This window comes from Hypanus sabinus, chromosome 18 (assembly GCF_030144855.1).
Source record: "Hypanus sabinus isolate sHypSab1 chromosome 18, sHypSab1.hap1, whole genome shotgun sequence".
NCBI lineage: Eukaryota > Metazoa > Chordata > Chondrichthyes > Myliobatiformes > Dasyatidae > Hypanus > Hypanus sabinus.
Window position 1 is genome coordinate 35,338,273 of NC_082723.1, and position 13,549 is coordinate 35,351,821.

Genomic DNA, 13,549 nt, shown 5'->3' on the forward strand with positions numbered 1-13,549 from the left:
CCTTAAGACTAGCCATATTAGCCATTTTAGCCCTGGGAAAGAACATCTGACTATCCACATGATCAATGCGCCTCATTAACATATACACCTCTATCAGGTCACCTCCCATCCTCCTTCGCTCCAAGGAGAAAAAGCCAAGTTCACTGAACCTGTTCTGATGAGGCATGCTCCCCAATCCAGTCAACATCCTTGTAAATCCACTCTGCACCCTTTCTATGGTATCCACAATATAAAGAGAAACTTTCCAGTAATATAAAAGGGGACTACTGAAAGTCTTTTCACATAGATAAAGAGTAACAGGGAGGCAAGAGTGGAAAATGGAAAATGATGCTGGAGAGATAGTAATGAAGATCAAAGAACAGCAGAGAAATTTAATAAGTTTTTGTGTCACTCTTCACTCTGGATGGCACTAGTAGTGTACCAGAATTTCAAGGATGTCGGGGATCAGAAGATAGTATTGTAGCTATTACAAAAGAGAAGATGCTTGGAAAGATGAAAGGTATGAAGCTAGATATATCACTTGGACTAGATGGACTACACCCCAGAGCTCCGAAAGAGGTTGCTGAAGAGATTGTGGAGGCATTAGTAGTGATCTTTCAAGAAGCAATGGATTCTGACATAGTGCCAGAGGACTGGAAAATTGCAAGTGTCACTCCACTCTTTAAAAAGGAAGGGAGTCAGAAGAAAGGAAACTATAGACCAGTTAATCCGAATTCAGTGTTTGGGAAGATGTTGCAGTTGGACTGCATGCAATCTGTAAGCAGGAGCACGATAAAAAGCTACGTTTTCACTTAGTTTGTGGTTGTAGATTTAAAGGAGAGTGCTTCACAGCTCTTTTCAGAGTTGTACTGCACCCAATCAATGAACGGGATGCATTAGAAAGGGAGAATAAAAATAAGGCAGGGACACACAATGCGTCCATTGTGTGAGTGGACCAGTGTTCGGGAGGCTTTAGCTCATCAAGCTTGGGCGAGTTAAGTATCTGCTAAGTTTCTTTCTCTTCTTTATTCTTCATTCCCCATCAGCTAGGGCACAGATAGTGCAGTGAGAATGGCTCGGAGAACCACATCTGCACCAGGTGCACTGAGCTGCAGCTCCTCAGAGTGTGTTAAGGAACTGTAACTGCAGCTCGGTGACCTTTGGCGTATACGGGACACTGAGGATATGATGAATAGGAGCTACAAGGAGGTAGTCACCCTGAGGTTGAAGGAGGCAGGTAATTGATTGACTTTCTGGAGAAGGAAGGGAAATAGGCAGCCAGTGCAGAGAATCCCCTCAATAATTAAGTATACCACTTTGGACACTTGGGGGCGGGCAACCTGCCAGGGGAGCTGCCACAGCCAGGTCTCTGGCACTGTGGATCAAAAGAGAACGGCGGTGAAGAGGACTGCGTTGGTGATAGGAGATTCCATACAGAGGAGTAGAGATGAGATTTTGTGGATATGATAGAGAAACCTGGATGGTATGTTTCCTCCCAGGGATGTCCCTTCCAGGTCAGTATTGGGATCGCTGCTTTTCTCATTGTTTGTCAGTGATTTAGATAATGGAATTGATGGCTTGGTGCCAAAGTTTGCAGATGATACAGAGACAGGTGGAGGGGTAGGTAGTGCTGAGGAAGCAATGCGATTGCAGCAGGACCTAGACAAGTTGGAAGATTGGGCAAAAATTTGCGGATGGAATACAGTGTTGGGAAATGTATGATAATGCATTTTGGTAAATGGAACAATAATGCAGACAATTATCTAAATGGGAAGAAAGTTCAAGCATCAGAGATGCGGAGGGACTTGGGAGTCCCTGTGCAAGACTCCCGGAAGGTTAATTTACAGGTTGAGTCTGTAGTAAAGAAGGCAGATGTAATGCTGGCATTTATTTCAAGGGGAATAGAATATAAAAGCAAAGTGATAATGCTGAGCCTTTATAAGACACTAGTCAGGCCGCATTTGGAGTATTGTCAACAGTTTTGGGCCCCGTATCTCAGAAAGAATGGACAGAGTCCAGAGGAGGTTCACAGGGATGATCCGGGAATGAAGGAGCTATCATATGAGGAGTGTTTGGCAGCTTTGGGCCTGTACACACTGGTGTTTTGAAGAATGCAGGGGGGGAATATCATTGAAACTTACCAAATGCTGAAAGAACAAATTAGGGTGGATTTGGAGAGGATGTTTCCTATGGTGGGGGTATTCAACTAGAGGGTACGGCCTCAAAATTGAGGGGCAACCCTTTCGAACAGAGGTAAGGAAGAACAGTTTTATCCAGAGAGTAGTAGATCTGTGGAATGCTCTACTACACACTGTGGTGGAGGCCAAGTCTATGGGTATATGTAAGGCAGAAGTTGATGGTTTCTGATCAGTCAGGGCATTAAAGGATATGGCTAGAAAGCAGGTGTATGAGGTTGTGTGGGATCCAGGATCAGCCATGATGGAATGGCAGAGCAGACTCGATGTGCTCAATGGCCTAATTCTGCTCATACACTTTGTGGTCTTATGGTCTCAGATTGGGTCCAAGGGAAGGGTGAACAGCCAGGAGTCTTAGTACATGTGGCACCAGTGACATGGGTAAGAAAGATGAAAAAGTCGTGAAGAGAGATTTTAGGGAGCTCAGTAGAAAGCTGAAAAGCAGGACCTCCATAGTAGTAACCTCTGGAATGCTGCCCGTGCACATGCCAGTAAGGGACTTGCAGTTTGGAGATCGTTTGGACACTCTGCGGTCTCTGAGAGGATTCTGGGAGACAGAGACAGCTTGCACGAAATACAAGGTGAGAAGACCTGTGGGATGGCTGCAGGTTTTGAGCCAATGATTGACTCCATTTTGCTGATTAATGTTTCCATTGTTCGCTGATTAAAGTGCTGAAGGAGATTGAAACATAGAGGCGAATGTGAAAGGTGAGTGCCAACTGCCTGACTTTGCAGAGCTGGTTGGATTGCTGTGCTATAGAGAGGGAAGACTGCCTTTTGATCGCTGGTGGGATTGCTCTGCTATGGAGTGGGAAAGGCCTGCTGCTGTGCCAGGAGAATGGTACCCAGGTTTTGGATATGGACTTGGACTTCTCAGTCTTAAAAGTTTTTTGTATTCTGTGTTTCTCGTCCAATCTTTCTGTTTTTTCCTCTGCGCAGGAAAGGGTGATGTGAGAAGTTGATGTGCCTGTTCCGTTTTTATTTGTTCTTTATGCAGGGAGAATATAACATCAAAACAAAAAAATAGGAGCAGGAGTAGACCATCTGGCCTGTCAAGCTTTCTCCACTATTCAATAGGATCTTGGCTGATCTGGCCATGGACTCATTTCCATCTACCTGACTTTTCACCATAGCCCTTAATTCCCCTACTATGCAAAGTGAGAGGAGGGATTTGAGGGTTGATGATCATGCTGCTGTTCTTTCTTGATTTCATGGCTATCTGGAGAAGAAGAATTTCAGAGTTGTGTACTTTGATAATAAATGAACCTTTGTACCTTTGATATTTTAATTTGCGCAGTGTAGAGAATAAGGTAGATGAACTTGTAACACAGTTGCAGATGTTGTGGGCATCACTGAATCATGTCTGAAAGAAGATTATAGCTGGGAGCTTAATGTCCAAGGATACACATTGTATCGAAAGGGCAGCCAGGTAGGCCAAGGGAGAGGGGTGGCTCTGTTACATAGAAAACTTACAGCACGGTACAGGCCCTTCAGCCCACAGTGCACCAGGGCACCAATAGCAAACACCAGAGGGCATATGTACAAAATTAAGGGAGGGAAGTTTAGGGGAGACATCAGGTGTAAGTTTTTTACACAGAGGGTTGTGAGTGCCTGGAATGACTTGCCAGGGATGGTGATGGAGGCTAAAACATTAGGGGTATTTAAGAGCCTCTTGGACAGGCACATGGATGAAAGAAAAATGGAGGGTTATGGGGTAGTGTGGGTTTTGTACTTTTTTTTAAGGATTATATGGGTCGGCACAACATGGAGGGCTGAAGGGCTTTACTGTGCTGTAGTATTCTATGGTTCTATGGAAGAAGGCCAAGCCAGTTCTCAGTGCAGTCACATCCCTCACTAATTCAGTTGTAACATTCCTATCAAGATTATTCTACCACCCACCTACACTAAGGGGTAATTTAGAATGGAACTTCGAGGAAGCCTGCATTATAGAGAGAACATACAGATTTTACTTGGCAGCACCAGTGATTGAGGTTGGTCCAAGCTTTTGTAGCAGAGAGAAGCAGCACCTCCTGCTGAATAATTGTGCAGAGGAGAAAGCTGTTATATACAACATCTTTCCTAGACAATAGTGAGCATCTTTATTATCCAAGGAGACCAGTGAGCTGCTTGGTTCCCTTGGGAGCATTAATCTGCTGCTGGGTGGAAGAGGCCAGAGCTTTATCCAGATCTGCACATACTGTACCTGCCTTCATAAAGCACTATATAACCAATAATATAGGAAAGTGTGGGAGCCTGTTGGTATACTGTAGGGTCCAACATGCAATAATGATCAGGCGTGCAATTTTTTCACTTTTCATTTTTTGGGATATGAATATTGCTGGCAAAGCAAACATTTATTATCCATCCATAAATGCAGTTAAGGTGGTAGTAAGTTGCGCTGTGAATCTTTCTGTGAACAGGAAAGGAATGGAGGGTTATGGGCTGAGTGCAGGTCAGTGGGATTAGGTGAGAGTAAGCGTTCGGCACGGACTAGAAGGGCCGAGGTGGCCTGTTTCCGTGCTGTAATTGTTATATGGAATCTTTGTGGTTTTTCTGGTGAAAGTCTGTTGGATATGGATTTAGGCTTAATGATGATAGTCTTTCAAGTCAAACATTCCTAGAAGCTTGTTTCTCATTCTCTTTAGTAATAGCATGCTGACTCTCTTTTCTTTGCAGTAAAGAAAATGTGCACAGACATGTCCTCCGTTTGCTGCTGCATCTTCACCACAAAATAGCACCTTCAAAAATGATCTCACTACAGAAGGCATTGGAACCCACCAAACAGGTGACATGTCTACTTTAAGTATAAACCAGGATAGTGCAAGAAATGATATTAGAAATGAGAAAACAAGGCAACATTAGTACAATAAATCGATAAATTTTGCAGTTAATTATGCATGTAGTATTATTAACCTTCTGTATAAAATTGGTTAACTTAGTGCTAGATAGCAATCACTTTATAATATCAAGTACATAGAACAGTAGAGCACAAGAACATGCCCTTTGGCCCACAGTTTCAGTGCCAACCACAATGCCAAACAAAAGTAATCTTAATCTTCCTACACATTATATTACCCCCTTCCCCACTTCAGTTTCCTGCCTGTTCATGTCTAAAACCCTCAAGTGATGCTATCTTATCTGCTTCTTATACCTATCTTGTAAAAACCTTGTCTTGTAAATCACCTCACACTCGTCTGGGTTAAAGTCTATAACATTTTACTGCTCACATTTCTACTAGCCTGTATCCTGCTGAATCCTTTGACAACCTTATTCACTATCCACAATTTCACCAAATTTCATATATTCGGCAAAGTTACTAATCAGTCCACCTACAATTTTGTCCACATCATTTATCACAAATACCCAGGTCTTAGCTCTGATCAAATCACAGATCTCCAGTTAGAATAACACACCTCCACCACTACCTTCTCACTTCTATCACCGAGCAATTTTGAATCCAATCCACTCTCCATGCCTTAATTTTATCCCAGGATGCTTAATTTTCTGGATCAGCCTACCATGAGGGAATTTTGCCCATAGAACATTGAACAGTGAGGTACAGCACAGGATCAGGCCCTTCAGCCCATACTGTTCTGCTAAACTTATTACGTTTAATAAAATGCCTTATTACAGAAGTCCTTCTTGCCTGAACATGGCAATTCAATGTTTTGAGAAAGTGCATGGTAACCAGCTTACACCACCCAATTGCACCCACATGACCAATTAACTTACTAACCCTTACATCCTTGGGATGTGAGAGGAAGTTGGAGTACCCAGAGGAAACCCATGTGTTCATGGGAAGAACATACAAGCTCCTTACAGACAGCAGCAGGAAATGAACCCAGGTCACTGTTACTCTAACCACTAAGCTACTGTGCCACCCATGTGATAACATCCATTCCATGTAACAATTACAGCACGGAAACAGGCCATCTTGGCCCTTCTAGTCCGTGCCGAACGCTTACTCTCACCTAGTCCCACCTACCTGCACTCAGCCCAAAACCCTCCATATTATTCCTTAATAATCTTCATCACCTCCTCAAAAAAACTCAAATCAATTGTAATTCATGACCTCCTCTGCACAGTCTTGTTGATTTTAATTTAGTGAGTAGATCCTATCTCGAAAAGTCTTCTCCAGCATCTTCCCTACAACTAATGTGAGGCTCACCAGCCTATAATTCCTTAAACAAAGAAACATTTCCTATTCTCCAGTCCTTTTTTGCCTGAGGGTAAAGAGAATACAATGATTTTTAGTCACAAGAGATTCTGCAGATGTTGGAAATTTGAGCAACACAGAATGCTGGAGGAACTCAGCAAGTCAAGTAGCACTCATGGAGGGGAATAAATGAGGTTTTGAGCCAAGACCCTTCATCAGGATTGGCTGATCTGTGTGTTCCAATGTTTTCCATCAAGGCCCAAGCAATCTCCTTTCATGCCTCTCATAATGGGCCAAATGGCCTAATTCTACTTCTAGGTCTTATGGTCAATAATGTGGTATAGATCTTGTTAGGCCCTGGGGACCTTTGAGATTCACCACCATCTTGGCTTCATTTTGTCCCAGAATATGAGCATACCTTCCCTGCTCTCACCATCTTCCATGTACTTCTACATGCAGATATGCTTAGTTCCTTGCCCAAATCCTTTGACTCCAGGCATAAATTCCGTCCTTTGTCTTTGAGTGGAAGTACTCAGCCTAGTTGTTCTCTTGTTTTGAATATACAGTTGCAAGAAAAAGTTTGTCAACCCTTTGCATTTATCTGGTTTTCTACATTAATTACTCACAAAATGTGGTCTAATCTTCATCTAAGTCACAATAGTAGATAAACACAATCTGCTTAAAACTATAACACAAACAATTGTACCTTTCATGTCTTTATTGAGCACATTGTGTAATCATTCACAGACCATGCTGGAAAAAGAATGTGAACCTATGTATTTAATAACTGGTAGAACACCTTTTAGCAGTAATAACCTCCACCGAACATTTCTTGTAGCTGTTGATCAGACTTGCACAATGGCAAGGAGGAATTTTAGATCATTCCTCTATACAAAACTGTTTCAGTTCATCAGTATTTCAGGAATACCTTGCATGTACAGCCCTCTTTGGGTCATGCCACAGCATCTCAATTGGGTAAAGTTCTGGGCTCTGACTTGGCCATTCCAAAACACAAATCATCTTCTTTTTAAACCATTCTGTTATTGATTTACTGTTGTGTTTCAGATCATTGTCTTGTTGCATCATGCAACTTGTATTAAGCTTCAGGTAATGGGCCGCTACCCTGACATTATCCTGTAAGGTATCTTGATACAACTTTGAATTCCTTGTTCCCTCAAGCTGTCCAGGCCCTAAGGCAGCAAAGCAGCCCCAAACCATGATGTTCCTTCCACCATGCTTCACAGGTGGGATGAGGTTTTGGTGTTGGTGTACAGTGACTTTTCCCTCCAACCCATTATGTGCATTTCTGCCAAAAAGTCACAAGTTTTGTTTCATCTGTCCACAGAACATTGTTTCAGAAGCGTTATGGAACATCCAAGTGGTCTTTTGCAAACTTCAGACGTGCAGCAATGTTTTGTTTTTGGAGAGCACAGTGATTTCCTCCCTGATGTCCTTCCATGAACACTATTTGTCTTCGGTGTTTTTCTTATCGTGGACAAGTGAAAAGAGATCTAGAGATTTCTGCAGGTCTTTTACTGATACCCCAGATTCTTTTTCACCTCCTTGGTGTGATCTTTGCAGGATAACTTCCTCCATTTGTAGACACTGCTTATTGTGGACTGATGAACACTCAGATCAATAAAAATGCTTTTGTAACTTTTCACAGTTTCATGCCTCTCTACAATTCTTCAAAGGTCCTCTGGAAGTTGTTTTGATCAAGGCATGGTGTACATAAATAGATCTTTATTGAGAAGAGCAGGGTTATCAGTAACCTTACTCTATGTGTCTTTATTTATAGGGCAGGACACCTTTACAACCCACACCTCCAATCTCATCTCATTGACTGGCGCACCCAACTCCAAATAGCTTTTGTCAAAGGCATTACCCCAGAGATTCACATACTTCTTGAACCTAGACAGTGATTCTTTATATGGTGTACTCAATATTGACAAGCAATAGTACAATTGTTTGTGTGTCATTAGTTTAGGCAGATTGTGTTTGTCTATTATTGTGACTTAGATGAAGATCAGACCACATTTTACGAGTAATTAATGCAGAAAACCAGGTAATTGCAAAGGGCTGACAAACTTTTCCTTGCAAAGGTGTGTATAAAATGCCCTGGGATTCTGCTTAACCCTACTCATCAAAGTAACTTTATAATTTCATGGTCCTCTATAGCCCCCAGTTCTATGCTTAATTAAAGGTAATCCCAAAGCATTTTATAACTCAAAAGCTATGACAAAACATAGAACACAGGAGTATAGCACAGGAACAGGCCATTTGGCCCACAATGTTTTGTGAGCCAAGTAAAAAGCATATTAAGAACACCCAAATACTAATCACTCTTACCTACCATGTGCATATCCTTCCATCCTCCTTATGTCCATGTGCCTATCCAAATGTCTGTTTAAAAACCTCTATTGTATTTGCCTCTACCACAATACCAGGCAATGCATTCTCGGCCTCAACGACTCTTGAGTAAAAATCTTGCCCCTCACATCCCTCTTGAACCTACCCCCTCTCACCTTCAATGTGTGCCCTCTGACATTAGACATTTCAACCCTAGGAAATAGATACTCTCTGTCCATTCTATCTGTGCCTCTCAGTCTTATAAACCTGTAGCAGAGTTCTGCTGAGCCTTCAGTGCGCATGAGAAAGTAACCCAAGTTTACCTCGCCTTTCATGATAGGACTATTGATTTTAGCTTCCTAAATCTTGCATATGCTTCCTTTTCCTTTTTGACTAAATCTTCTACATTTCTTATTTCTCCATTGTTTCCAAACTTTCCATCCTTGTCTTTCTTACGGGAACATGTTGTTCTGAATGGGGTGGAGTTTGTTAGGTGTGTTCAGGAAGGTTTCTTGACACAATATGTACAAGAGCAGAGACGGTACTTGATTTGGTATTGGGAAATGAACCTGGTCAGGTGTCAGATCTCACAGTGGGAGAGCATTTTGGAGATAGTGATCATAATTCTATCTCCTTTACAATAGCATGGGAGAGAGATCAGAACAGACAAGTTAGAAAAGCGTTTTAATTGAAGTAAGGGGAATTATGAGGCTATCAGGCAGGAAATTGGAAGCCTCAATTGGGAACAGATGTTCTCAGGGAAAAATATGGAAGAAATGTGGCAAATGTTCAGGGGATATTTGTGTGGAGTTCTGCATTGGTACGTTCCATGAGACAGGGAAGTTATGGTAGGGTACAGGAACCATGGCTGTAATAAATCTAGTCAAGAAGAAAAGAAAAGCTTACAAAAGGTTCAGAAAGTTAGGTAATGTTAGAGATCTAAAAGATTATAAGGCTAATGGGAAGGAGCTTAAGAAGGAAATTAGGAGAGCCAGAAGGGGCCGTGAGAAGGCCTTGGTGGGCAGGATTAAGGAAAACCCCAAGGCATTCTACAAGTATGTGAAGAGCAAGAGGATAAGACATGAAAGAATAGGACCTATCAAGTGTGACAGTGGGAAAGTGTGTATGGAACCAGAGGAAATAACGGGTACTTAATGAATACTTTACTTCAGTGTTCACCATGGAAAAGGATCTTGGTGATTGTAGTGCTGACTTGCAGCAGACTGAAAAGCTTGAGCATGTAGATATTAAGAAAGAGGATGTGCTGGAGCTTTTGGAAAGCATCAAATTGGATAAGTCACCGGGACTGATGAGATGTACCCCAGGCTACTGTGGGAGGTGAGGGAGGAGATTGCTGAGCCTCTGGCGACGGTCTTTGCATCATCAATGGGGACGGGAGAGGTTCCGGAGGTTTAGACGGTTGTGGATGTTGCTCCTTTTTTCAAGAAAGGGAGTAGAGATAGCCCAGGAAATTATGGACCAGTGAATCTTACCTCAGTGGTTGGTAAGTTGATGGAGAAGATCCTGAGAGGCAGGATTTATGAACATTTAGACAGGTAAAATATGATTAGGAATAGTCAACATGGCTTTGTCAAGGGCATGTCGTGCCTTGTGAGCCTGATTGAATTTTTTGAGGATGTGACTAAACACATTGATGAAGGTAGAGCAACAGATGTAGTGTATATGGATTTCAGCAAGGCATTTAATAAGGTACCCCATACAAGGCTTATTGAGAAAGTAAGGAGGCATGGGATCCAAGGAGACATTGCTTTGTGGATCCAGAACTGGCTTGCCCACAGAAGGAAAAGAGTGGTTGTAGATGGGTCATATTCTGCATTAAGGTTGGTGACCAGTGGTGAGCCTCAGGGATCTGTTCTGGGACCCTTATTCTTCATGATTTTTATAAATTACCGGGATGAGGAAGTGGAGGCATGGGTTAGTAAGTTTCCTGCTGACACAAAGGTTGGAGGTGTTGTGGATAGTGTGGAAAGCTGTCAGAGGTCACAGCAGGATATTGATAGGATGCAAAACTGGGCTGAGAAGTGGCAGATGGAGTTCAACCCAGATAAGTGTGAGGCAGTTCATTTTGGTAGGTCAAATATGATGGCAGAATATAGTATTAATGGTAAGGCTCTTGGCAGTGTGGAGGATCAGAGGGATCTTGGGGTCCGAGTCCATAGGACACTCAAAGCAGTTGTGTAGGTTGACACTATGGTTAAGAAGGCATACGGTGTATTGACCTTCATTAATTGTGGAATTGAATTTAGGAGCCAAGAGGTAATGATGCAGCTATTTTGGACCCTGATCAGACCCCACTGGAAGTACTGTGCTCAGTTCCGGTCGCCTCACTACAGGAAGGATATGGAAGCCATAGAAAGGGTACAGAGGAGATTTACAGGGATGTTGCCTGAATTAGGGAGCATGCCTTATAAAAACAGGTTGAGTGAACTCGCCCTTTTCTCCTTGGAGTGACGGAGGATGAGAGGTGACCTGATAGAGGTGTATGATGAGAGACATTGATCATATGAACAGTCAGAGGCTTTTTCCCAGGGCTGAAATGGTTTCCACAAGAGGACACAGGTTTAAGGTGCTAGGGAGTAGGTACAGATGAGATGTCAGGGGTAAGTTTTTTACTCAGAGAGTGGTGAGTGCATGGAATGGGCTGCCAGCAGTGGTGGTGGAGGCGAATATGATAGGGTCATTTAAGAGACTTTTGAATAGGTACATGGAGCTTAGAAAAATAGAGGGCTATGGGAAAGTCTAGTAATTTCTAAAGTAGGGACATGTTCGGCACAACTTTGTGGGCCAAAGGGCCTGTATTGTGCTGTAGGCTTTCTGTGTTTCTATGAATGCTAACCAACTGGCCTTTAAAGATTCCCACATGTCTGATGTGGACATAACCAGTAATAGCTGCTTGCAATTTTGCTCTAAGTCTAGTCTTAACCTTATCTATAATTATAAGAAAACTGTGAGTTGTGATCTCCCACTGAAATTCTGGTCACCTGGCCAAGCAAGGTCAAGAAGGCGTCCTGGATGCACCCAGCAAATCTGTGTGTCACATCCACTGTTCAAAATAATGCTGATATTTGTTCTTGCCTATTTTAGAGCACCGAGGCAGTGAGGGAATTGTATACTCAACTTACAGAAAAGATGGAAAGTGTGAAGCAGAGTCCTGTGGAAACGATGGAGACTCCATCACTGGAACTGCCTCTGCGGACTGTATCTACACCAGCTGCTGTCATTTGATGGATTCAGATTCCTATTGGAATTAAAGTGTGATTGTGCATTGGAGAATAACCGTATCTGCTTGCTGTTTGAAGAGGAATCATGAAACACTGAACTACACACTCTTCAGTTAGCTCAAGTCCTCGTAGATTCGTAAAATAGTACATTAATTATTAACATTTGTTACTTCTAATTGCCATAAAACAAACATTTTCATTGAACTGCAGTTACTTGTCAGATGAGCTGTGCACTCCATAATCTTGAGCTTCAGAAAAGTACTGTACAGTACATTTTCATTGAACTGCAGTTACTTGTCAGATGAGCTGTGCACTCCATAATCTTGAGCTTCAGAAAAGTACTGTACAGTACATTTTCATTGAACTGCAGTTACTTGTCAGATGAGCTGTGCACTCCATAATCTTGAGCTTCAGAAAAGTACTGTACAGTAAAACAGGCTCTGAATGACACTTCCAAGAACAGCAGCTAAAGGACTGAAAGTCATTATCATTGCAATTTTCCCAATTTTTTTCTATGCTTTATTATTTATGCTAACACTGTCTTTCATTTTTTATTTCATGCACCCCACTAGTTGCTGGCAGCCTAGAGAAGTAGTTGATTACTAAGCAAACAATAGAAAATATTTTTGTGACCCAAAACTGCAGGGTTTGAACTTTTTTAACAACTGACCATTGTAATTTTGGTTTTAAATTTCAGATGAGTGGTAAACTGAAAAATTGTGTACTGTACTGTATTAGGTGAACTTGATTTAATAGCTAATGTTTGGCAAATAATTGTATATTTGTGTTTCAACATGATTAATTGGTAATGTCTAGATAACTCAATTCATATTTAACAAAGCAACATAAAAGATACATACTATGAACTTGAAATCACTTTTTATTGAGAAAAATAAAGATGAAAATCTGACATTTTGTTTATTGGATGTTGCTCGTAAATGTGTTTTCAATAACTAATTATTTTTAGCTGGCAGATTCATCATGATACCAGCCAGTTTGCTCACCACTTTCACATATTCCCTGTCAAATGCACAATGAGTCCAGCTAGAGGTTAACCATTTCTTCATCTGCAGGACTGAATCACATGAAACAGCCCTGGGGAGTGGGGCTGTATACACTCTGTGTGTGCGCTCTTGAGATTTGCAGCAGGGGTGATAGGAATAAGGTTCTTTAATGTTGCACTAAATTTACCAGCACTAATGTGTTTTTTTCATAATTTATATCTAATTAACTAGTTACAAAGTATCTCTGATAGAGATATTTTAAAAAAGTGTTATCAAAGACAGGGTAACACATACAAAATGTTGGGAAAACTGAGCAGGTCAGGCAGTATGTATGGAAAGGAGTAAACATTTGGCATTTCAGCCGAGACTTTTCATCTGCCCTGATGAACAGCCTCAGCCCGAAACATCAACTGTTTATTCCTCTCTAGATTCTGCCTGACCTGCTGAGTTCCTTTGCAATCTTCAGCATCAGAAGCATCTCCTCAGTTTGTTGTCAAAGACTGGGTGCCCTCAGGATCCAGTGCACAAGGCCTTGTAGTCCATGGTGCCTCGTGGAAAATCAGGGCAGTCGATCCTCTGCTCTTGGTGGAGATTAGTGCAGGTACATGGGAAGTGGGCCAGTAC

General features: G+C 42.0%; 1 protein-coding gene across 2 annotated transcripts in view; it reads left to right on the top strand.

Annotated features, from left to right (window-relative positions):
- The window catches only part of nelfb (negative elongation factor complex member B), a 93,421-nt gene extending 80,574 nt beyond the window's left edge, over positions 1-12,847 (top strand). For both annotated transcript variants that reach the window (XM_059994060.1, XM_059994061.1), the window contains 2 exons: positions 4,851-4,959; positions 11,785-12,847. In XM_059994060.1, the coding sequence (XP_059850043.1) occupies positions 4,851-4,959; positions 11,785-11,925 (250 nt within the window). In that variant the 3' untranslated portion in view covers positions 11,926-12,847. The remainder of the gene's footprint in view (positions 1-4,850; positions 4,960-11,784) is intronic.
- Positions 12,848-13,549: the final 702 nt, after the last annotated feature.